Below are 26,471 nucleotides of genomic sequence, written 5' to 3'. Positions count from 1 at the left end.
AGGTGAAAAACCTTAACGGCTATCTGGCATTCAGCTTAGCTTAGCTCTCTCGCAGCTTCCATCCGGCGGCGAAAAATACTTCCGGCGTTCCGCTTTTTATATGCTGAGTCACAGCCTATGGCTACGCGCCGGCTGTGAAGGGCAGAATACACAAAATATAATCGGAGAAAAAAAAACTTGGGAATTCATTTTCTCCACTCGCTTCTCGGTTTTCTCATTAGGGGAATATTTTTCTCAAGGCCGCGGAACATTACTCAGCCTCTCCCTCAAACCTACACCCCGGAAACGTCATAAACGCGGCGCAAGCACTTGCTTCCCGTCGTCCTCCACGCCACTCTCTCCGCCTCTACTTCCTCGCCCCGCCCACCCTAGGTTTCTAGGTGCTCTAAAAATCCGGCCCGGTCGCTTTGGTTCTTTTTATTCCCTGTTCCCATTGGTTGTTTGCATGCGCGTGACCTCTCTTCTTGCCTACTGATTGGCTAGAATCAGTAACGTCATCGGCGACCGCGAGGGCGGGGGCTTGAGGGAAGTTGGTGTGAGGCAGACCGGATTGGGGGAGGGGTTCAGGCCTGTCCTCCCCAGCGGCTGCGGCAGCACCAGCGCCGGCCGCCGCCGCCTCTGAAACGCGGAGGAGGAGGAGCGGCTGGAGGAGTAGGAGGAGGAGGTGGGCCCAAGCGAGCGGGATGCCCATCGCTCTAGCTTGGTGGTGAATGCTGAGGAGAGTCACGGTTGCTGCAGTCTGTGCCACCGGGAGGAAGTTGTGGTTTGAGGCCGGGCGGGAGTCCGCGGCGCTGTGGAGAATTCGAGCGCGGGGTCGGTGCGAAGACTCGGCTGCTGCCAGACCCTTTCCTACTCTGACCATGCCTGGAAGGAACAAGGCGAAGTCTACCTGCAGCTGTCCTGACCTGCAGTCCAACGGACAGGATTTGGGAGAGAGCGGCCGTGTTGCCCGTCTGGGAGCTGATGAATCTGAGGAAGAGGGACGAAGGGGGTCTGTTAGTAATGCCGGAGACCCTGAGATCGTCAAGTCTCCCAGCGACCCCAAGCAGTACCGGTGAGGGAGGAGGCTTGGACCCGGGAGGAGAGCCGGGTGGGGGCTTCTCTGTTTCTGTCTCCCGAAAGAGCAACAGGGGCACATTTCCCATCACAGGTGCTTCCTTGGGTGGAGGGCAATTAGGGGCTTCCATGTGGTGTCAGCCGGACAAGTGGGAAATCTTGAGTTTCACGAGGAATCAGGATGTCAGAATGGGAAGGGCTCTTGGAGTAATTTTGACATTCGCTAAGAATGGTGGGTTCTCTGAGAAAGGCATGCTGGATGGTGAGGGAGTCTTGGTATTAGGTTATGAGGAAAGGTTGAAGGAGTTGGGAATTTTAATTTTGGAAAATATATTTAAGGGGCATATTATCACTGGCCACAAATAAATAGGTGCCCTTGGTTGAAAGGGGTAAAACTAATGGGTGGAAGTTATTAGAGGGTAGTGTGGCTTCAGTAAAAAAACTTGGGCGTCATAGTTGGCCTACGATGAAGTGGCTTGTTTCTATGGGTTGTTCTTCATTACTAGAATGTTTGGGTGACCTCTTCCACAGTGTATTAGAGAGGACGTAGGTCTGAGTTGTGTGAGTCATAGAAGTCTTCTGAGGTTTCTTTTAATTCTGAAATTGTCTGCTTTTTGTTTTATGCCGGAATCCTCTAAACATGTACCTGAATATTTCTTTCAGAGGTAGCTTATTTCATAGAATGTTGTGACTATGATGTATTTGAAAGAGAGATCATATTGTCCAACAACTTCATTTTCCAGGTTGAGGAAATTGAGATACAGAGAGTTGGCTTCTTACTTAGAATTACACTGTTAACTACAACTGATATAAAAACCCTGTCCATTTGACACCAAATCCAGTGCACCATTTACTGATTTTTTATAGAGTTCTTGATCCTGTTGAGTTGAAAGGTGAAGGATTCTAGGTCCCAATTTGTTAGAAACCTCTACAGTGTTAGAACAGGAAAGAACCTTGGAGGTAATCTTTTCCACTCCCCATCACTCCCATTGGACAGATGACTGAAACAGGTGATTTAGCTTGTAGTTTAAGACTGGCCGAATTTCTCCTTTAGCTTCAAGTCTAGAGATTAACAGTACACAATTCTTTGTACTATTTTTTCCAGGCTGCAGGGTCAAGAGATCTTTATGGATGGGCTAAATCTTTTTCTCATCAAAGATGTGTTTGCATTAGTAATATGTGAATGAGCAAATTGAAACCTTGATTAAAGGTGCTTAGTTTTCTAGATTAAATGTTCAGTAATAGCTTCAGTTTTTTTAGCCTACGTAAAATTACATATTAACAGCTAATGTTTAAAGAATATACACCATGTGTCAAATACTGTTCTAACTGCTTTAGATATGTTATTTCATTTAATGACCTATTTTGGCAAATTTATTTGACAAATACTAAAGTCTTGTGTGCCACGCACTGCGCTATCTTAAATCTTTTCTAAAACTTGATTGGATATAACTTAATTTAATTCTCAGTGCTGGGCATACAAAAAATGAGTAAGACAGCCTTTGTGTTCAGGGAGCTTCCAATGTAGAAGAGGGACACACACGTGTTAAAAAAAAAAAAAAAAGTTAGGGGCACCTGGGTGGCTCAGTTGGTTAAGTGGCCGATTTTGGCTTAGGTCATGATTTCGTGGTCCATGAGTTCGAGCCCCGCATCGGGCTCTGTGCTGACAGCTCAGAGCCTGGAGCCTGCTTCGGATTTTGTGTACTCGCCTCTCTCTGCCCCTCTCCCACTCGTGCTCTGTCTCGCCCTGTCTCTCAAAAATAAATAAATGTTAAAAAAAAAAAAAAAGTTAAAATTAGGGTGCTAAAAATTTATAGAAGCCATAATGGAAGTATATGTTATATATATTAAGGAATAATATAAGGAGTTGTAAACTGCGTTTAGGGAGAAAATTAGGAAAGATTTAAAAGAAGAGGTAATACTTAAGAAGAATTCTTTGAATATATTGTATTTCTGTTTCGATGTGGGCCTTTGTCAAATCATTTTTCTTCTTACTGTCTCGTTTTTCTTATTTTAAAGTGAATGGGGGTTGATTAGTACAGGTATTTTCCAGTGACTTTCTCCTTTCAAAAGAGCAAGTCCGCTTTTATCTCTAATATACTGAAAGTTTCAATTAGACTTCTAAAGAAAAGATTTTGTTACTTAAAAAAAAAGGTGGAAAACCTCAGTGCTAGATGATCTTTAAAGACTTATCCAACCTAAAGTGAAATTCTGTGAATTTTTGTAGCCAGAAACAGACATGAAGCATCTGCAGCCCAGAGAGCTGAATTATCCTTCTAGGACCCTCTCAGATGTCTTGTCTGTGAAGTTTTTATATGTAGAACCAATCCCTCCTTTAACTGTATTTCAGTAGGATTTTGTACATCGTCTGTTACAGTACATATCCGTCTTATTATATGTCTTTGGAATGTGTGAATAAGCACCAGAGGCAGACCTGACTAAAGGATTATTAGGGTGAAATAATGCCTAGAAAGATTTGCTTACCAACCTGCACTTATTAAGTAATAGCCTGTGGAATTTTACTTATGTATATGTGTAATTTGTTTTTTTTTTTTTTTTAATTTTTTTTTTTAACATTTATTTATTTTTGAGACAGAGAGAGACAGAGCATGAACGGGGGAGGGTCAGAGAGAGGGAGACACAGAATCTGAAACAGGCTCCAGGCTCTGAGCTGTCAGCACAGAGCCTGACGCGGGGCTTGAACTCATGGACCATGAGATCATGACCTGAGCCGAAGTCGGCCGCTTAACCGACTGAGCCACCCAGGTGCCCCTGTATATGTGTAATTTGTATTTAGCTTTTGTGAAATGTTAAACATACCTACAGGACATCTATTCTGTTTTTTTTTTTAGGGATCTGTATAAGTGTTTAGTAAATGTTGATTTCCTTATTTGGAAGAATTAAGGGACTTCAAATTGGGAACTACTGTTTTTTTTTAATGTTAATTTATTTTTGAGAGAGAGACAGAGTGCTAGCAGGGAAGGAGCTGACAGAGGGAGACACAGAATCAGAAGCGGGCTCCAGGCTTTGAACTGTCAACACAGAGCCCTACTGGGGCTTGAACTAAAATGTTTCTTTTGGAAATAAGATTTAGCATTACAAAAATTCTCTAGTCCATTAAAAGGAATTCTAATTCTTCTAGACTTTTGGTAGAGTTAGGGAGCAGATACTGAAGCACAAATGCATTAAATGTAAGAGGTGTTAGCATGTGTAAAGTATGGCATTTTTAGTCCTTTGTGTATCTAGTCTTCTGTCACTAGTTATGTGACCTTGGGCACATTAATCTAAGGCAGAAGACCTTTAAGGACACAGAAGAAAACCAGCCCATAAACCACTGAAATTGAAAAGGAACAGTTAGGAAAGAGAAAAACTAGATGATAGTGGGCTTTTTTTTTTTTTTTTTTTTAAATGAAGAGCAGTGGAAAATGCTTTATGCAAAGAATGATCATTGTTAGATTATTCTGAGAAGTCAGGTACTATAAGAACTGAGAAAAATCTTTTTTTTTTTTTTTTTTTGAAGTTTATTTTGAGAGAGAAAGCATGAGTGGAGAAGGGGCAGAGAGTGAGAATCCCAAGCAGGCTCTGCACTAACAGTCTGGTGGTTCGACCCATGAACCAAATTGTGAGATCATGACCTGAGCCGAAGTCGGACACTAAATCGACTTGAGTCACCCAGGTGCCCCAGGAACTGAGAACAATCTTATGGAGACCCAAGAAATTGTTTGTTCCTGGTGACAGCTGTTTTAAAGGAATGATAGGGAGGCAGAAGCTAGACTTCATTGAGTCACAAGGTGAGAAATTTTAGATAATGAGATAGACATTTTTAGAGAGGTTTGGTTTAAAAAAATTTTTTTTTTCAACGTTTTTTATTTATTTTTGGGACAGAGAGAGACAGAGCATGAACGGGGGAGGGTCAGAGAGAGAGGGAGACACAGAATCAGAAACAGGCTCCAGGCTCTGAGCCATCAGCCCAGAGCCTGACGCGGGGCTCGAACTCACGGACTGCGAGATCGTGACCTGGCTGAAGTCGGACGCTTAACCGACTGCGCCACCCAGGCACTCCGAGAGGTTTGGTTTTATTTATTTATTTATTTTTATTTATTTTTATTTAAAAAAAAAATTTTTTTTAACGTTTATTTATTTTTTGGGACAGAGAGAGACAGAGCATGAACGGGGGAGGGGCAGAGAGGGAGGGAGACACAGAATCGGAAGCAGGCTCCAGGCTCCGAGCCATCAGCCCAGAGCCCGACGCGGGGCTCGAACTCTCGGACCGCGAGATCGTGACCTGGCTGAAGTCGGACGCTTAACCGACTGCGCCACCCAGGCGCCCCAAATTTTTTTTTTAACATTTATTTATTTTTGAGACAGAGAGAGACAGAGCACAAGTTGGGGAGGGGCAGAGAGAGAGGGAGACACAGAAACAGAAGCAGGCTCCAAGGTCTGAGCTGTCAGCACAGAGCCCCACACGGGGCTCGAACTCACCGACTGCGAGATCATGACCTGAGCTGAAGTAGGACGTTTAACCGACTGAGCCACCCGAGAGGTTTGGTTTTAAAGGGGAGGAGATGAGAGAAAATTTTAGGATAAAGTATTATGTGGGGTGAAGGGAGAATTTTTTTCAAGGTGGAAGAGACTTGAGAATGTTTATTGCCTGAGGGAAAAAAAGAATCAGAGAGGGAGAGGTTGAAGATACAGGAGATAATAGAGGGAACAAAATCCTTACATAGCAGTGAGGAGACGGGATCAAGAATATTCATGAAGCGATTGGTTTAGAGAAGAGGAACACAAAATCTCTTCACTGAAAATGGAGGAAGGTGTAATGAGTATGGATGCAGGCAGTTAGGTGCTGAAAGCATTCTTGCTTTATAGACTTTTTTGTTCTGTAAAGTAAGCGTTGAGGTTTACTTAAGTGATTCTTTAAGAGTTGTAGTGGGAAACAGGAATCCTTTAGTGGTGAAGGTTGAAATAGCTAATGAGAATGGGTGAGGTGTATTTGGGAAATACTAAGAGAAGTTGTGGGTTCTTGAGCATGAAAATGACATAAGTAAACCAGTGTTTTAAGATGAATCTGAAGATCAGATCCATAGGATGTGGCAAGACTGGTTTAGGAGGTAATTATAATTGTGTATTGAATGGTGTTTGAATGGTGTGCACTGATATAAGATACTAGTCTTTCTTTAATTGATGTATTCTATTTTTTACTTTTTTTTCCTCTCTCGTTAACTCAGTTTAGCTAGGCTAAAACCAGTGAGTATGGAGACTATGTCTTGTTCACTTAGTGTCCAGCACATAGTAGGTTCTCAAATAATATTTGTAGAATGTACAAATGCATGAGTGCTCATATGCTGTTTTCGTGGAACTCATGGGGATATTCTGCCAGAAATTTTTTAGATTAAATTTGTATCCTGGCCATGGGTGCCTGGGTGGCTCAGTCAGTTAAGCCTCCGACCCTTGGTTTCTCCTCAGATCATGTTCTCACAGTTTGTGGGTTAAAGTCCTGTGCTGACATCTCAGAGCCTGGAGGCTGCTTTGGATTCTGTGTCTCCTTCCCTCTCTGCCCCTCCCCTGCTCATGTGCCTGCTCAGTTGTTCTCTCTCTCTCTCTCTTTCTAAAGGTAAATAAACTTAAAAAAAAATTTTTTTTTGTATCCTGGCCAATTTAAAAACATAATTAGTTGGTTTTCAGGGAAAATAGTATGAATGGGTAGGTTACAGAAGACAAAATGTAAATTATACAAGTAGTAATAATATATGTGATATTGTGTATTTAATTCATGTAGAAGCTTGTGGTGTTTGGCACATAGCACACAGATGTTAGCTGTAATGTTCCCAATTACTTTATTATTTTTTAATGTTTTAAAGTTTATTTATTTTGAGAGAGAGAGAGAGCACAAGCAGGGGAGGGAGCTCTGAGCAGAGCATGATGCGGTGCTTGGAGATCACAACCTGAGTTGAAATCAAGAATTGGTCACTTGACTGAGCCATCCAGGCACCCCAATATCTTCCCAATTAAATGATGTTTGCAGCATTGTTTGTAATAGCAAAAATTGGCGACAACTTTAATGCCCATTAGTGACTAAAGATTAAGTTTTTTATATAATGAAAATCATATATAGCAATAAAAAAAAGAAATGGAAAGATGTTCTGATATATTGTTGAATGAAAAAAGCTAGTTGCAGACCAAAGTAGGTTGTATAATTCTTTTTTTTTTTTTTAATGTTTGTTTATTTTTGAGACAGAGGGAGACAGAGCATGAGTGGGGGAGGGGCAGAGAGAGAGCGAGACACAGAATCTGAAACAGGCTCCAGGCTCTGAGCTGTCAGCAGAGAGCCTGACGGGGGCTCGAACCCACAGACTGTGAGATCATGACCTGAGCCGAAGTCAGATGCTTTACCGACTGAGCCACCCAGGCGCCCCTATAATTCTGTTTTTAAAAGGAAAAAATAACACCTCTCATTATATGTTTACCTAAAATATAGTTCTTTATGTTTAGATTTATATAGAAATGATTAGGAATGATATTCAGTAAGCTTATTTCTCTAGGGAAAGAAAGAAGGAATTTGATTTGGATTATTTACTTTTTAATAATGAAAGAAGATCAGTAAATAAAAGTATTAGGTGTTCATTGTAGGAAATTTAAATAACAAAAAATTTAAAAATTCTTATAATCATCCCTTCCAGCATTAACCACTTGTAACTGCATTTTTATAGTCTTTATTCCTTTGTGCTATGAATTTGTAATTTGTATGTATATTTTAATTGACATTTAGTTGACATGTAAGTTTCAGGTGTATAACATAGTGAGTTGACAATTCTACGTATTGTGATATGCTCACCATAGTAAGTATAGTTACTGTCACCACACAAAGTTATTATGATATTATTGACTGTATTCACTATGCTGTACTTTTATTCCCCATGACTTATTTATTTTATAACTGGAAGTTTGTACCTTTTAATCCCCTTCACCTGTTTTACCTAGTCCTCCACCACCTCCCCTCTGGTGATCACTAGTAGTTCTCTCCGAGTCTGTTTTCCTTTGTTGTTTGTTTTGATTGTCAGATTCCATATATAAGTGAAATCATATGGTATTTAAATGTGTTTGTCTGTCTGATTTATTTCACCTGTAGGTCCATCCATCTTTTCATGAATGGCAAGATTTCATTCTTTCTCATGACTAATATTCCATCATGTATGTATACCACATCTTTATCCATTCATCTGTCAGTGGACACTTAGGTTGCTTCCATATCTTGGCTATTGTAAATAATGTTGCAGTAAATACAGGGTGCATATATCTTTTTGAATTAGTGTTTTCATTTTTCTTGGGTAAATACCCAGAAGTGGAATTATTGGATCCTGTGATACTTGTATTTTTAGTTTTTGAGGAACTGCTATACTGTTTTCCATAGTGGTTGCACCAATTTACAGTCTCACTAGTAATGCACAATGGTTCCCTTTTCTCCACATGCTTGCCTTGTTACTCCTTTAGCTATGCTGACTGGTGTGAGGTCATTTCTCATTGTGGTTTTGTGATTAGTAATGTTGAGCATCTTTTTATGTTTCTGTTGGCCATCTGTGTGTTTTCTTTGGAAATATGTCTATTCAAGTCTTCTGCCCATTTAAAAAAAAAAATTCTTATTTATTTTGAGAGAGAGGGAGAGAGAGTGAGGGAGTGCACATGTGTGTGAGCATAGGAGGGGCAGAGAGAGAGAGAGAGAGGGAGAGAGAAAATCCCAAGCAGGCTTTGTGCTGTCAGTGCAGAACCTACATGGGGTTTGATCTCATGAACTGGGAGATCATGACGTAAGCTGAAATCAAGAGTCAGTTGCTTAACCGACTGAAGTCCCAAGGTGCCCATTTTTTGCCCATTTTAAGTCAGATTATTTGTTTTTTTTTGTGTTGAGTCATAGGAGTTCTTCATATATTTTGTATATTAACCCCTTATTGCATATGTTATTTGCAGTTCTTCCAGTGAGGAGGTTGCCTTTTCGTTTTGTTGATGGTTTCATTCTCTGTGCAAAAGCTTTTTAGTTTGATATGGTCCCAGTTTATTTTTGCTTTTGTTTTCCCTTATCTGGGCAAACATATCCAGAAAAATATTGCTAAGGTTGATGTTTAAGCGATTACTACCTATGTTTTCTTTTAGGAGTTTTATGGTTTCAGGACTTAAATTTAGGTTTTTTAATCCATTTTGAGTTTACTTTTGTGTATGGTGTAAGAAGGTGGTTCGGGCCCATTCATTTTCATGTAGCTGTCCAGTTTTCCTACCACCATTTATTGAAGAGAATTTCTTTTCCTCATTGTATATTTTTGCCTTCTTTGTCATAGATTAATTGATCATGTAAGCATGTATTGGTTTATTTCTGGGCTCTCAATTCTTTTACATTGGTCTATGTGTGTATGTTGTGCCAGTACTATACTATTTTGCTATACATTTAAAAAAAATGGTAGGGGCGCCTGGGTGGCTCAGTCGGTTGAGCAAGCGACTTCGGCTCAGGTCATGATCTCACAGCTCGTGAGTTCGAGCCCCGCATCAGGCTCTGGGCTGACAGCTCAGAGCCTGGAGCCTGCTTCAAATTCTGTGCCTCCCTCTCTCTCTGCCCCAACCCACTCACATTTTGTCTCTGTCTCTCTCATTAAAAAAAATTTTTAAAAATGGTATATATTTAATAATGTGAACATTTTCTTACTGTTTTTCGGTATACATGCTTTGTCTACCAACAAAGTCGGTCCATTGTGTAGATATACCATATTTAATCATTACCATTTTATGAGATATTGTCAAATTTTCTTTACCTAAGAAGCCTCTTTATTCCCTACAGAGTCCTTTGGGAATGAACCCAGTCCTAATGAGTTTGGTAGATATGTAGGGTAACCTCTGGTGATCTTGTCTGTTTCAAAGATGATCTGTAATTGGGAGAGCTGGCAGACAAGACGATTGGTTTATTCTGGGACTTCCACTCTGACATAGGTCTCATAGTCATATTGTTTCCCAGAATGAAGTCAGTCCAACTCACAGGAAACTGAGTATAGTCTATTTCTAGCATTTTGGGGGAGGGGGGCATTGGAAGGCTCAATTATATGGTTGGACCAAAATTTAACTGTTTTCGCGAGGGTTGGAAGTAGATTGTAATTTGAAAAGTTATTTCATATATATATCACTACCATCAACAGTAATCTTCCTTCTAATAATAATAGCTGGTATTTGTTAAGTGGCTACTATATACTGGGTCCTATTCTAAGGAGTTTATGTTAGATTATCTCACTTAAAATTTTTTTTTTTTTTAGCGTTTTTTAATTTTTGAGACAGAGACCGAACATGAATGGGGGAGGGTCAGAGAAAGAGGGAGACACAGAATCTGAAACAGGCTCCAGGCTCTGAGCTGTCAGCACAGAGCCCGACACGGGGCTCGAACTCACAGATGGCAAGATCATGACCTGAGCTGAAGTTGGACACTTAACCGATTGGGCCACCCAGGTGCCCTGATCTCACTTAATTTTACGGTAATCCTATTAGGTAATGCTTTTATTACATGATAGCCTAAAATGCTGTTCTGTGAAAACACATTCTGAACAGGTATTGAGCACTGATTAGTGTAAATGGATTGTGTTCTCATTTGGTTCCATCTAAGCATATTTCTTACCATGGGAGATAAGCTCCAAGCCCGTCCATTTTGGTTTCTTTCTAGTTTTATCTTCTGTTGTGCTGTTTTGTACTCTTTCTTGGCACATGCTATACTCTTAGGTCATATTTGCCTTGTGAGTTGAAGTATTGCCTCCTTTGTGAATCTTATGTATGTGTGTAATCTCTGCACCCACTGTGTGGCTCAAACTCATGACCCCAAGATCAAGAATCGCATGTTTGACTGACTGAGCCAGTCAGGTGCCCCTTGTGAGTCCTTTCTCACTCTTTTAGGTCAGTCTTCCCCTCCCACATGTGAGTTATTTACACTCCTGTGTGCCCCTGTAGCAATTTTTTTCAAGCTGCTTTAAATTTTTTAAGTTAAATTTATCTTTACCCCTTATTCTGAAATTTTTGTAGGGAGGGACTTTGTCTCTTTGAGTCTTTGCATGCCTTTTCTTATGTTACTAATGAGTCACATGTCTGTACCTCTTAAGACCCATCTCTTCATTTGTGCACTAGCCCCATCTGCTCTTTGTTGATGCTGTCCATCAATTCCAGCAGTCGTTCCCCTTCCATTCTGCATTACCAGTTTCTCTCTTTTACTGGATCATTTCCACGAGTATACAAATATGTTGTAATCATTCCTGTCTTCAGGGGAAAGACTTTTTTTTTTTCCACATCCTCTGTGAGCTATACCTTCCATCTACTCAAGTTTCTTGGTTTTCTTTGTAGCAAAGCTTTTTAAAAGAATTGTCTACACTTGAAATTTGCAGTTCACCTATTCTCATTATTTCTTTTTTTTGAGATAATGTCCATTTTAATTTATATATTTTTTCATTTAATGTGTGATTTATAGCTTTCATTGCCATTAATATATTCCATACTATCATTTAAAAAATTGAAAAATATTTTTAATGTTTATTATTATTATTTTTTTTTTTCAACGTTTATTTATTTTTGGGACAGAGAGAGACAGAGCATGAACGGGGGAGGGGCAGAGAGAGAGGGAGACACAGAATCAGAAACAGGCTCCAGGCTCTGAGCCATCAGCCTAGAGCCCGACGCGGGGCTCGAACTCACGGACCGCGAGATCGTGACCTGGCTGAAGTCGGACGCTTAACCGACTGCGCCACCCAGGCGCCCCTAATGTTTATTATTTTTGAGAGAGAGAGAGAAAGCACGCGCGCATGTGGGGAAGGAGCAGAGAAAGCGGGGGTGAGGGGGTGGGAGGGGTGGGGTAGGGGGTTGGACACAGAATCCGAAGCAGGCTCCAGGCTCTGAGCTGTCAGCACAGAGCCCCATGTGGCGCTCAAACTCATGAACCGTGAGATCATGACCTGAGCCGAAGTTGGATGCATAACCGACTGAGCCACCCAGGCACCCCCCAAAATTATTTATTTATTTATTTATTTATTTATTTATTTATTTATTTATTTAAATGTTTATTTTTGAGAGAGAAGGAGACAGAGCATGAGCAGGGGAGGAGCAGAGAAAGAGAGGGAGACACAGAGTCAGAAGCAGGCTCCAGGCTCTGAGCTCTCGGTACAGAGCCCGACGCGGGGCCCAAACTCACAAACTGCAAGATCATGACCTGAGCTAAGTTGGATGCTCAACCAATTGAGCCATCCAGGTGCCCCTATTTAAAAATTTTTTTGAAATGTTTTTATTTATTTTTGAGAGAGACAGAGTGGGAATGGGGGAGGGGCAGAGAGAGTGAGGGAGACACAGAATCTGAAGTAGGCTCCAGGCTCTGAGCCGTCAGCACAGAGCCTGACGCAGGGTTGGAACTCACAAACTGCTAGATCATGACCTGAGCCAAAGTCGGACACTTAACCGACTGAGCTACCCATGTACTCCCCCCCCCCAATTTTTTTTTTTTTAATTGAGGTATAGTTGACACTCCCATAATTTCTTGAACTCAAGAGTGGTCTTTTGCCACTATTGCTATATCAAAACAGCTGTTTTCAAGATCACCAATATCCTTTACAGTTGAGCCGTTCTCAAGTTCTTATCTTTCTTGGCCTTTCAGTATCATATGACATGGTTAATCATTCTTTCCTTCTTGAAATGCTTTTTTCAGATGGCTCCCAGGTCAGTCAGCACTGTTCTAGTTCTCTTTCTGCCTCACTTGAAGGTTCCTTCTTATCTCCTTGACCTCTAAATTTTGGAGTACCGAGGGCTCAGTTCTCAGACCTCTTCTTTTCCCTGGCTACCTTTGCTCCCTGCGTTATCTCATCCAATTTCATTGGCTTTAAATAGAACCCTGTATAAAATAACAATTTTACTCAGGTTCCCAATCCCTATACCCTTTCTCATGGTTATGTTTCTTCATAGCACTTATTGCCACTTGATATACTATATATTTACTGGTTTGTGAGAGCAAGGAGTCTGTTTTGTTCACTGCTGAATCCCCAGTGCCTACAGTAGTACCTGTCTCAGCCTTGCTTCCATCTCTGACTCTTTCATCCTTTTCTCCTCTGCTCTGATTGTTATATAAAGATAAGTTTTTCAGTCTTTCTTTTATCATTTTATTTCTTGCTTTTGTTTCAGATAAAAAATTAAAAAAAAAAATAAAACCATACTGCAGTGCCTGGGTGGCTCAGTCGGTTAAGTGTCCGACTTTAGGTCAGTCATGATCTCAGTTTGTGAGTTCTAGCCCCACATTGGGCTCTGTGCTGACAGCTTAGAGCCTGGAGCCTACTTCAGATTCTGTGTCTCCCTCTCTCTCTGTTCCTGCCCCGCTCATGCTGTCTCTCTCAAAAATAAACATTAAAAAAAAAATTTAAAATAAAAGAAATAAAACCATACCAATACAGTTGAAGCTCTTTATAACTGCTTCTCTCATTTCATTCCCTACCCTCTTTTCCCAGTATTAACCATTATCTGAATTTGATAAAATTCATTCCTATATATATTGTTATACTTTTTATCAAATGTACATTTATCTGTAAACAGTATATATTCTTGTTTTTGCATATTTTAAGGCATACAAATAGAAATTGTCATATTAGATGTCTCAGAACCTGCCTTTTTTTTCCCTTTGGTTTAGCATTGCTTTTGAGATTTATCAGTGCTAATAAAGTGTAATACTCTAGTTATAAATGGTAAATGCTCTTTAGTAATATCTTGTATGAATTTATCATAATTTGTCTGTTTTCCTATTATTGGTCATTTAGATTATTCCCAGGTTTCTGTTATTTTTTTTATGATTATGCCACAATTTATCTTTTCTCTGATTGTTGACATTTAATTTGTTTCTAGTGTTCAGTGAACATTTTTTCTTTTTCTCTTTTGAGAGAGGGCACAAATGAGCAGGGACAGAGAGAGAGAGAGAGTCTTGTGAGGGGCAGAGAGAGAGAGAGAGAGAGAGAGAATATCCCATGAGAGAAAGAAAAGCAGCGTTCACCCGAAGCAGGGCTTGAGCTCACTGGATGTGGAATTCAAACTCTCCAACCGGGAGATAATGACCTGAGCCAAAGTCAGATGGCTTAACTGACTAATGACTAAGCCCCCTAGGTGCCTGTTCAGTGAGCATTTTTATACATGACTCCTTGGGCACACATTTGAGAGTATATATACCTATAAGGGAAAAAGTTTTTGTTTTTGTTTTTAATTTTTGAGAGGGAATGTGAGTCTGGGAGGGGCGGTGGGGGGGTGGGGGCACAGATAATCTGAAGTGGTCTCCACACTGACAGCAGCGAGCCGGATATAGGGCTCCAGTCCATGAATCGGGAGATCATGGCCTGAGCCGAAGTTGGAAGCTCGACCAAGTGAGCCACCCAGGTGCTCCTCTCTTTTTTTTTTTTTTTTCCCCTGAAACAACTTGTTTTTTACTAGATGTTTCCAAAATACTCTTCTAACTGGTTGTACTGTTTTATTTTACATTTATGCCAATAGAGCATTAGTGTTCCTGCTTTTATAGAGTTTCCTACCAACTCTTGATATTGTTAGATTTAAAAATTACTGAGGGGCTCCTGGGTGGGTCAGTCAGTTAAGTGTCTTCAGCTCAGGTCACGATCTCCTGCACATGAGCCCTGTGTCAGCGTGGAGCCTGCTTGGGATTATCCCTCTCCCTCTGCCTCTCTCTCTCTTTTTCTCAGAAATAATAAGAAATCAGACTTTAAAAAAATTACTGAGAATTGATCTGTAGGATGTATTTTCTCTTTCAAAAAGTCCTTTTGTTTGCATTTTACCTTATTACTAATAAGATCAGGCATTATTGGGGCGCCTGGGTGGCGCAGTCGGTTAAGCGTCCGACTTTAGCCAGGTCACGATCTCGCGCTCCGTGAGTTCGAGCCCCGCATCAGGCTCTGGGCTGATGGCTCGGAGCCTGGAGCCTGTTTCCGATTCTGTGTCTCCCTCTCTCTCTGCCCCTCCCCCGTTCATGCTCTGTCTGTCTCTGTCCCAAAAATAATAAACGTTAAAAAAAAAATTAAAAAAAAAAAAAAAAAAGATCAGGCATTATTTCATGTTTCCTGGCCATTTGGATTTCTCCTTTTATGAACTGCCCATTTTGTTGGAGGGGATTGTTCTTTCTCTTCTTCTTTAAAATTGATAATTTACATATTTTGAATCCTTTGTTGGTTATATGAGTTGCAAATATATTCTCTAAGTCTGTATAGCTTATCTTTATCCTTTGTTTATAAAGTCTGAAAAGTTAGTCATAGTACTTTATCTTTATATTTATGGTTTGTGTTTTTTTCATCTTATTTTCTTCTAGAAGTTTTACAGTTTTGCTTTTTATAGGATATGGATCTAATTTTATCACTTTTTAAAAAAATAGGGACAACCAGTTATCCAATACACCTTTTGAAGTCTCTATCCCAGAAGTCACCAAATGTTTTCTTTAAAGGGTAAATAGTAAACATTTTAGGCTTTGCCAGTTAAGAGGCAAAATTAAAGATATTAGGTGGGTACTTTTATAACAAGGAAGAAAGCATTTCTGCAATTTTTAAAAATTTCTGCAAATTTTAAAGTTTTTTTTTTTAATATTTATTTTTGAGTGAGAGAGAGAGAGAGAGAGAGAGAGAGAGCGCGCAAGCAGTGGAGGGGCAGAGAGAGAGGGAGACACAGAATCGGAGCTGAACTCCATTCTCTGAGCTGTCAGCACAGAGCCTGATGTGGGGTTTAAACCCACGAACCGTGAGATCATGACCTGAGCCAAAGTCGGATACTTAACTGACTGAGCCACCAGGTGCTTCCAAAATTTCTGCAAATTAAAAAAAAAAATTTTTAATGTTTATTTTTGAGAGAGAGACAGAGTGCATGTGGGGGAGGGGCAGAGAGCGAGGGAGACCCAGAATTCAAAGCAGCTCCAGGCTCCAGGCTGTCAGCACAGAGCCTGATGTAGGGCTAGAACTCACAAACGGTGAGACCATGACCTGAGCTGAAGTCCAACATTTAACCAACTAAGCCACCAAGGTGCCTTTGCAAATTTTAAATAAAATTTGTATTAAGTTCAAAATATAGTAATAGTACTTTTTTGATAATACAGATTTACTAGTGAGAAGAGTGGAATTCTTTGTTTTCTTTCTTCCTTTTTTTCTTTTATTTTTGAGAGAGAACTTATGCTTCGGGGTGGTTGGGGGTGGGGGTGAGAGGGAGAAGGAGAGAGAGAATCTTAAGCAGACTCTACACTCAGCACCAGCCCATTGTGGGGCTTGATCTCACAACCATGAGATCATGACCTGAGCCCAAATCAAGAGTCAGGTATTTAACTAACTGGGCCACCCAGGTGCCCACAGTGAAATTCTTTTTATTGGGGTAACATTTGTTTTTTGGGGGGTTCACAGTCAGTGTTTCTTGTAATCAAAGTTGATTGTGAATATGCATCTGTTAATACTGATTTGTAATGAGATTTTACAGATTTCATCTTTGAAAATGTGTTTTCATCCTGATAGTTACTACTAAATACTGATATCAGTCCCTGAGTATATGCTTTTAATTTAGCATATTCATTGCTTGGAAAGCATTTATAGAATTCTCTTAGATTCTTGTGATATTTTTGCCCCTTAGCATGTTATTACATAGTAGATTAATCATTTCTGATTGAAAATTAGGTGGAACCTCCTTAATTAGATGGAGTCTTTGCACAGTTAAAAGGACTTACAAATATGGAAATTTCCCTTATGCTTGCACCAAAATCTGAAAAACTTGCTGGAACTAGAGTTTGCTTGGAAAACATAACTGCTGCAAATTTGTGTGGTAATGGAGCTATGGCTTCTTGTTTTAACTTTTGACAGCACGGGAGGTGTATAAAGCAGTTTGCCATTACTGTGATTCAGATAACTTTCGTTGTTGTTGAAATGACTTTACCATAAGATGTTTTGCATAAGTGCTATTTTGTAATTTTGGGTTGAATTCATTCAGAAACATTATGGAGCCTTCAGCAAAAGCTAATTTCCAAAGCCATTTGGTGTTTGACAATAGTGGTGGAAGGCGGTTTTTTTGCAGAAAAATTTGTCTTAGCCTTGAGCTCAAAAATTGCAATAAAATGTTCCCATTGCTGAGCCATCAAACTGCTCTACAATAAGGGTAATTCAAGATATTCTGCCTCTATTTCTAACAAAAATTCACAGAACTGATGATTGTGAAGTGTACGAGAATAAGTGACACTACTGTCTCACTAATACATGATAGATTCAAATATTTTCTGTGGAGTACTGCTGATAAGATCATGAATAATCATAGACTTTGAAACACCTCACAAAAGGTAAATTTGTCCAACTAAATCTTTTTTTCTGCTCCATACCTATTTTACCAACATTAGTGGGACTATATATTAGATCCCACTTACAGTTGTAGTACATTCATGTTTTCTCAACCCCTTTGAAAATATTCTTATCTGTAGTTCTTGCAGAATATTCATGGAGGCTAATTGCTCAGTCACTTCAGACTTGGCACTGACTCTTCAAGTCAACAGCTGAGTTGTTGGTAACATCTCTAGGCACATCAAAAGTCAAAATCTTGAAATCATTTGCCTTGTTTTTAATTGCTTATCAGTTACTAAGGTCCTCAAATCTTTGAGCAGTAGTTCTCATCAACAGGCTAATAGTTTAATTAATAATTAATTTTATAAGTTTTTTCAGCTGTTACAAAATACAGTCTAACTCGTCATTGGTAAATAGTTTTCCTTGCTTAGCTAACAAATGGAGCTACTCAGAAACTTACTTTGGTTGTAGTCTCATTTTCATCTTTAATTTTTGTGAAGAAATTCTACTGTAATGAGGTATTTCATTTTAAATTTTCTGATTTTTCTGAGTGTTGCTCTTCTGTGAGTTGTGAATACTGTGATGAGTGCTAAGTATTGGTAATAACATTTTATTCTTTTAGCATAGCTATAATATTACATAATAAACACAGCATTTTGCTATTATTTGGTAACAAAATCCACACTAAAAGTGTGACATTTGAATTTCACTTTTCCCTTTCCTTATTTGGACATGATGAATATGTACTGCCACTTTAAAAAAAGTTGCACTGGGGCACGCACCTGTGTGGCTCAGTTGGGCATCCAAGCTCAGGTCATGATCTCACTGTTGGTGGGTTCAAGTCCTGTGCTAATAGCTCAGAGCCTGGATTCTCTGTCTCTCTCTTTCTCTGCCACTCTCCTACTCGCACTCTGTCTTTCAAAAATAAAACATTTTCAAAAATATTTTTTAAAAAGTTGCACTTACAGTGATACATGTGGCACTTGAAATGCTGGTGGGTGATAAAGTGCATTGCTGCAATTTTTACAGTGTGGAGCCTGCAGTGCACAACAGTGAAAATGCCACAAAGGTCTTTGGAAGGAGAAAGCAGCAATAGATGATATGTAAATGAATGAGTGTGGCTGTGTGCCAGTAAAACTTTATGGAGACTGAAATTTGAATTTCAGAGAATTTAATGTATCATGAAATATTTTTTCATTGGATTTTTTCCTACTGCTTCAAAAAAAGTAAAAAACAGTTATTTTAAAGGCTGTAACCATAGTTTCTTAATTCCTGGTATGTCTTTTTTTCCTGTAATGCTAACTATCATATGTTAGGTTTTCATAAATGCATGGATATTTTTTCAGGGATCTTTACTACGTTCCATTTTGTTGATTTCTTATTTCATTATATTATGGCCTAAAAGTTCATATTTTCTACTTGCAGGGAGGGTTTTTCAAAAAATCTTCATGTTATGTAGACAAAAACAATGATTTCTTACTGTTTATTTTACTTGACACAAATCTTAATCTAGTTGATTATGTTGCTAAAATAAATAATTTTTTATTTTTCATTAGCCAGGTCTTTTCTGGTAATGAAATTTATATCTAACTCTCCCCTCTTCCCTTTCTCTATTGTAAAATACATCCCAGTTTTTTTGATAAACAGTATTCAGTATTTGCAGTATCCAAATATTGTTTGTACTGGGACATGTAGTCTACCCTAATTATATTTTCTTTCTTGAACAACTGTTTTCTCTTTAATTGCCTTATTTTTAAAAATTTTTTATTAAAAAAATTTTTTTAATGTTTATTTTTGGGGGAGGGAGAGCGAGCATGAGTCAGAGAGGGGCAGAGAGAGAGGGAGACACAGAATCTGAAGCAGGCTCCAGGTTCTGAACTGTCAGCACAGAGCCTGATGTGGGGCTGGAACCCGCAAACTGAGATCATGACCTGAGTCGAAGTTGGCTACTTAACCGACTGAGCCACCCAGGTGCTCCTAATTGCCTTATTTCTAAGAACAGCTTTATTGAGATCTAAGTCACACATCACACAATACACTTTATTTAAAGTGTACAACTTAATAGCTCTTAGTGTATTTGCAGTTGTGCATCCATAACCACAATGTTTTTATTACCTCAAAAAGGAATCCTTCACTCCTCACCTGTCAGTCTCCCCAGTCCCCCATCTCCATAGCCCTAGGCAAACACTCATCTGTCTTCTGCTCTCTAGATTTGCTTATTCTGGACATTTAATGTAAATGGAATCATAAATTTTTCATCCTTTGTGACTGGCTACTTTAATTTAGTGTATTGTTTTTAAGGTTCATCTGTGTTGTACCATGTGTTAGAACTTCATTTATTTCTGAGTAATATTCCATTGTATGAATATGCCGCATTTTATTTATTTCAACAGTTGGTGGACACTGGTTATTATGAGTAATGCTGCCGTGAACATATATGTACAAGCTTTTGTGTGAACTTATGTTTTTATTTATTTTGGGTATATAATAAAGAGGGGCATAATTGCTGGATCAGATGGAAACTTGTTATCCATTTGAGGATTTTTTTCAGACTATTTTTCAAAGTGGCTGTACCATTTTACAATTTTCTCTAGCAGTGTAAAAGAATTCCAGTTTCTCTGCATCTTCACTAATACTTGTTACAATCTTTTTTTTTTTTTTTAAGTTTCAGGTTTTTATTTAAATTCCAGTTATTTAACATACAGTACAATATTAGTTTCAGGTGTAGAATTTAGTGATTCATCACTTACATAACAACACCCATTGCTTATCACAACAGTACCCAGTGCTTATCACAAGTGCCCAGTTTAATACCCATCACACATTTAACCCATCCCCCTGCCCACCTCCCTTCCAGCAACCTTCAGTTTGTTCTCTGTAGTTGAGTCTTTTTTATGGTTTGCCTCTCTCTTGTCCACCCCTCCCTCCCATGTTCTTCTGTTTTGTTTCTTAAATTCTCATTTGTTTCATAATACTTAATATGAGTAAAATCATATGGTGTTTGTCTTTCTCTGACTTATTTCATTTAGCATAATACTCTCCATCTCCATCCATGTCATTGCACATGACAAGATTTCATTCTTTTTTATGGTTGAGTAATGTTCATATAGATCTATCTTTATCCATTCATTAGTCAGTGGGCATTTGGGCTCTTTCCATAATCTGGCTATTGTAGATAATGCTTTAAACATCAGGGTGCATGTATCCCTTCAAACCAGTATTTTTAGATCTTTTGGGTAAATACCTAGTAGTGCAGTTGCTGGATCATAAAATTGCTATTTTTACCTTTTTGTGGAAACTTCATACTGTTTTCCAAGTGGCTGCACTAGTTTGCATTCCCACCAACAGGGTAGGAGGGTTCCCCTTTTTCCTCATCCTCACCCTCATCTCTTGTTTCCTGTGTCGTTAATTTTAGTCATTTTGACAGGTGTGAGGTGATAGCTCATTGTAGTTTTGATTATAGCCCTCCTGGTAGGTGTAAAGTGGTATCTCATTATGATTTGCATTTCTCTGATGGCTGATGTTGAACATCTTTTCATGTGGTTTTTGGTTGTCTTGTTGTCTTATACCATGTATATCTTATTCGGAGAATGTCTATTCAGATCCTTTGCTCATCTTTATTTTTTGTTTTAATTGAGTAGTAATAGTTGTTGTGTTTTAGATATGGATCTCATTAGATAAATGATTTGCAAAGTTTTTCCTTTGGTACTATTCTTTGAAGCACAAAAGTTTTCAATTTTGATGATGTCTAGTTTATTTTTTTTCTCTTGCCGTGTGTACTTTTGGTGTTATATCTAAGATGCTTTATTATTTTTGTTTAGTGCGCTTTGTTATCTAACATGAATTTTTCCCTACTACTCTGCCAGAGCTTTAAAACTTCTCCAGCTTTGGTCAAACATATCAGGTAACAATCAATGCATTTGTTTTGTTGTACCTTTATTCCTCAGTCAGTCTAGAATGTATGTTCTTCAGTTCCAGGAAGTTTTTCTTTTCTTTTTTATGTTTATTTAATTTGAGAGAGAGCGAGAGAGAGCACGCACACACACATACATGCGCACATGAGCAGGAGAGGGGCAGTGAGAGAGAGAGATTGGGAGAGAATCCCGAGCAGGTTCCACACTCAGTGTGGAGCTCCATCTCACCACTGCTCGATCATAACCTGAGCTGATGCCAGAATCAGAAGCTTAACTGACTGAGCCACTCAGGAACTCCAGCCAGGAAATTTTCTCAAAAAATTTTTTTTCTAGTTCTTCTCCTCTGTTTTCTTTTGAAACTATTATATACTACTATAACACTGGTTAAGTGTGGAGGGACTTTGCTATGGGAAAATGCAAGAGCCAAGATGGGCTGGGGACACAGGTGAGGGGTTTGCAGCCAAGGATTCTGCAGTGGAGCCTTTCTTCCCCTCCCTCAAGGCACAAAAAAACTCGTAGCTTCTTTCTTTACCTCTTCTCTTCACTGGAGGAGTGATTTATCTGATTAATGAGTGCAGTAGAATTACCTGGGGCATGTGCCAATTTAACCTGTTCATCTCTCACTTCTTTCCAGCCTGTAGCCAGCAAGTACTTTGGCATATTCTTTTCTAGTACAGTAAACTGAGTGCAGGACAAGTTCTGCTTTGGGGGGAAATAGTTCTATTTTGGTTGATAACTTTAATTCATAGTGTTTGCAAGCCATTTCTGAACCACTCTTAAGCCATGTTCTTCATCCTACCTTTTTATCAAAGATAAAGCTGATATTTTCCTTTCTACTTATCTATTCCTGTAACTTTCTCTTGTTTGATTATGAAATCAAGTGGGGAAGAGTTGTGCTTTTTAAAAATGTGGTAAACTATACATAACAAAATTTACCATTTTAACCATTTTTAAGTGTATGGTTCAGTAGCATTAAGTATGTTTATATTGTACAGCCATCACCACCATCCATCTCCATATCTTTTCATCTTGTCAAGCTGAAACTGTGAACTCATTAAACAATAACTCTCCATTTCCGCCCCCCTCCCAAGCCCTGGAAACTACCGGTCTACTTTCTTGCAGTGAATTTGGCTTCTGTAGGTATGTCGTATAAGTGAAATTACACAATATTTGTCCTTTTCTATCTGGCTTATATCACTTAGTGTATCTTCAGAATTCATCCATCGTGTAGCATGTGTCAGAATTTCTTTCCTTTTTTGTATTATTATTATTTTTTTTAACGTTTGTTCATTTTTGAGAGACAGAGAATGTGAATGGGGGAGGGGCAGAGAAAAAGGGAGACACCGAATCTGAAGCAGGTTCTAGGCTCTGAGCTGTCAGCACAGAGTCCAGCACGGGGCTTGAACCCACAAACCATGAGATCATAACCTGAGCTGAAGTGGGACGTTTAACCAACTGAGCCACCCAGGTGCTCCAGAATTTCTTTCCTTTTTAAAGCTGAAAAATACTCTGTCGTGTGCATATACCACATTTTGTTTATCCATTCATCCAATGATAGACATTGGGTTGTTTGTTTGCACCTTTTAGCTGTTGTGAATAATGCTGCTATGAACATTGATTTACAAATCCTGTTTGAGTCCCTGCTTTATATCTAGAAGTGGTGTTGCTCAACCATTTGAGTTCTCCCAGTATATTGGTATTGTTGTGTAACAGTCTACCTCACAATTTAAGTGGCTCAAAGCAACAATGATTTATTATTTCTTAAAATTCTGTGGGATAGCTGGGCACTCTTTTGTGCCTAGGGTCACACTTGTGTGCTGCATTCATTCGGTGGGTTGACTGGAGCTAGAGTATCTAAGGTGACTTCAGTCATATGTTTGGGACCTTGGTGAGGACAGTGAGAAAGTGGGCCTTCTGTCTGCACAAAATCTCTGCTTATTCAGTCTGGCTTGTATTACTTTACATGGCAACTGATTCCCAAGAGAGTAAAGGCAGAAGCTGCAAGACATCTTGAGGCCCAGGCTCCAGGACTTACACATCAATTTCATCACAATATATAGGACAAAATTGACAAAACTAGCCTAGATTTAAGGGGTTGAGAGAAATAGCCTCTGACCCTTGTGGGAAGATTAGCTATGTCAGTAATTGGGGCCATTATTAAAATAATCAGTCACACCTAAACCTAACACCTGTTCCATAACTGAGGAACCTTGAGAAATGGGGAAGGACTGCCATTTGGGGAGCAAAATGTACCTCTGGTGGGTCCTAAATACAGTGGTATTTGTTTTATGTTTTAACAAGTATGTGTATTATGTTTTAACAAGTAAAGAGGCATGTGAGTTTTTTGAGCGTGGTTATTTGCAAGAACTATGTTGTACCATGCAGGTCTTCTCCCTGCGCCCCCCACCCCCCATAGCTTTTTTAAAAAACAGTTGTATGTTGGGGCGCCTGGGTGGCGCAGTCGGTTAAGCGTCCGACTTCAGCCAGGTCACGATCTCGCGGTCCGTGAGTTCGAGCCCCGCGTCGGGCTCTGGGCTGACGGCTCAGAGCCTGGAGCCTGTTTCCGATTCTGTGTCTCCCTCTCTCTCTGCCCCTCCCCCGTTCATGCTCTGTCTCTCTCTGTCCCAAAAATAAATAAACGTTGAAAAAAAAATTAAAAAAAAAAAACAACAGTTGTATGTTTAGCTTTAAACTAATGCTGCTTGGGTAAGAACACTTTAGTTGATTCAGGCTGGTCATGTCAGTTTTAGTATATGGGCTGTTTTGACTCAAGAGTTGCAGCTGGCCTAGAATTATAGGCAAGGGTAAACAGGGATTTGATTTTTTAAAGCTTTTTTAATGCTTTTATTGATTTCTTGAACCAGGCCTGCAGTTTTAAACTGCAAAGATGTCTAAAATTCCAAATGTGCTGTAATTAATGATAAAGGCTCTAGCCTTAAATTGTTAATTCTAGGTCTAAACAGTGCTAAATCTCTTTAGGTTAAAAGTGGATATTGTGGGGCGCCTGGTGGCTCAATTTGTTAAGTCTCTAACCCTTGGTTTCAGGCAGGTCATGGTCTCACGGTTCATGAGTTTTAGCCTGCAGTGCAGAGCCTGCTTGAGATTCTTTCTCTCCCTTTCTCTCTCTGCCTCTCCCCCTTTCGTTCTCTTTGTCTCTCAAAATAAATAAACTTAAAAAAATTTAAAAAAAGAGGGTATTTGGGAGGGCTTACTTTGTAACTATGTAACTTGCCCCCACTCTCCCTACCCTCACCATGTGGTCTCAAGTATTTTTGGATTTAAATATGTGAGCTCGTAACTGGTAATTTTAGTGACTGAAAGTGGGCTTCTTAACAAAAGGTTAGCTTGTTAATGGAACAAATAAAAGTGAGTGGGTGGATACTTTATGATGGAGAGAATAATACCATCTACTTCAGTCTTCACTATCAGTACAGGAGCAATGGGAGAATGAAACCAAATAAAGGAAGACAAATTGAATAAGTTGGAGGAAGAGAAGTCTTCTTAGAGATAGGTGACATCTTATATACATACAAATATTTGAGACTAAATCGTTTGGGGGGAAGTAATGACAAGTTTATGTAATTACACCGTTAGCCCTCCAAGTATTCTTTTTGACTAAAATGATTTAGCACTATCTAGGCCTAAAAATAGCAATTTAGGCTGGAACTTGCCTCACTATTTTCTCTCTATATGAGAAAATGAGGTCTTGAAGGCTAAGTAGTATGCTATGTTATGGTTGTAGAAAAATTTATTTGCACATTCATCTATCTGTGGACATTTGGGTAATTTCTAGTTTTTCTCTATTAAATGTTACTTTAGTGAACACTGTTGACATATCTTTATGGTGTATATGAATATTTCCATAAGATACCTAGAAATGAAATTATGAGGTTAAAAGTATGCAGAGTTTACATTTTAATGGGTATAGCTGTATTTCCCTATACAAACACTATACCAATTGAGATTTATAAACAGTGTTGCACACTATAAGTCTGGAGTTCTCTCTTGTCCATCAAGAGAGCGGACGCAGAATTGAATATGAGAGAGGCTAATGTTTGGGAGGAGACAAGAGTGGTGAACAGGGGTTTCATCTCTGTATTTTTTGAGCTCACAAGATTATTACTCATGTGGTGAAAGTGAAGAAAACAAGATTTACACATGTAAATGTGGAGAAAACAATCAGACAGTAATCATTAACTTGTATATGTAAGAAGCAAAGGGTCTGGGGGCAAGTGGAGTTTGTGATCAAAGTATAATAGTATATTGGTGTCAGATGGAAAGTAATTTCACTTGTGATCCCATTACAATATTTTGCTACCTAACCTTGGGCACTTTTTTCTAACCCATTTATGTAAGCAGAACCATTATGTAAGCAGAACCCCCAGACTAGGTGAGAATATTCTCTCCCTTGTCATTACTGCTATTAGATAGCAGTAATTTTTATTTTTTTAGCTAGTTTGCTAGATGAAAAATATATTATTGTTTTAATTTGGTTATCTTTGATTTCTGGTGAGTTTCATCATCATTTCATTTATTGGATGTCTTGTGGTTCTTCTTGAAATGTTTTTATATCTTTGTAAAACTTGTTTTCCTTGGGGCACCTGGGTGGCTCAGTCAGTTAAGCATCCAACTCTTGATTTCAGCTCAGATCATGATCTGACGGTTCGTGAGTTTGAGCCCTGCATCGGGCTCCATGCTAGCAGCACAGAGCCTGCTTGGGATTTTCTCTCTTCCTTTCTCTGCCCCTCCCCTGCTCATGCTTGATCTGTAAATAAATAAATAAGTAAATAAATAAATAGTAAAACCTGTTTTCCTTAGTTTTGTTTCTTTGCTCATTGATGTGAAGGAACTTTTATATATCGTTGATATTTTCTCTCAGCACAGGCATACCTCATTTTATTGTGCTTTGCTTTATTGCACCTTACAGATACTGCATTCCCCCGCCCCCCCCCCCCCCATAAATTGAAGGTTTGTGGCAACCCTTTGTCAATCAAGTCTATCAGCACCATTTTCTAGCAGCATTTGCTAACTTTGTGTCTCTGTGCCCCATTTCGGTAATTATCATCATCATTATTATTATTTTTATTATTTTATTATTACTACATTATGGTGATCTGTGATCAGTTATCTTTGATATTACTATTGTAATTGTTTTGGGATGCCA

At 39.1% G+C, this 26,471-nt stretch overlaps 1 protein-coding gene across 1 annotated transcript in view; it reads left to right on the top strand.

Annotated features, from left to right (window-relative positions):
* Window positions 1-533: 533 nt before the first annotated feature.
* Window positions 534-26,471, top strand: part of NRDC (nardilysin convertase) — a 73,082-nt gene continuing 47,144 nt past the window's right edge. The window contains exons 1-2 of the mRNA XM_040456015.1: window positions 534-1,054; window positions 2,162-2,228. Coding sequence (XP_040311949.1) covers window positions 711-1,054; window positions 2,162-2,228 — 411 coding nt within the window. The 5' untranslated portion in view covers window positions 534-710. The remainder of the gene's footprint in view (window positions 1,055-2,161; window positions 2,229-26,471) is intronic.

This window comes from Herpailurus yagouaroundi, unplaced genomic scaffold, assembly GCF_014898765.1.
Source record: "Herpailurus yagouaroundi ecotype Mexico unplaced genomic scaffold, PumYag 77, whole genome shotgun sequence".
Taxonomy (NCBI): domain Eukaryota; kingdom Metazoa; phylum Chordata; class Mammalia; order Carnivora; family Felidae; genus Herpailurus; species Herpailurus yagouaroundi.
The sequence above is the reverse complement of the archived record's forward strand: the minus strand, read 5'-3'. Positions and strand labels throughout refer to the sequence as shown.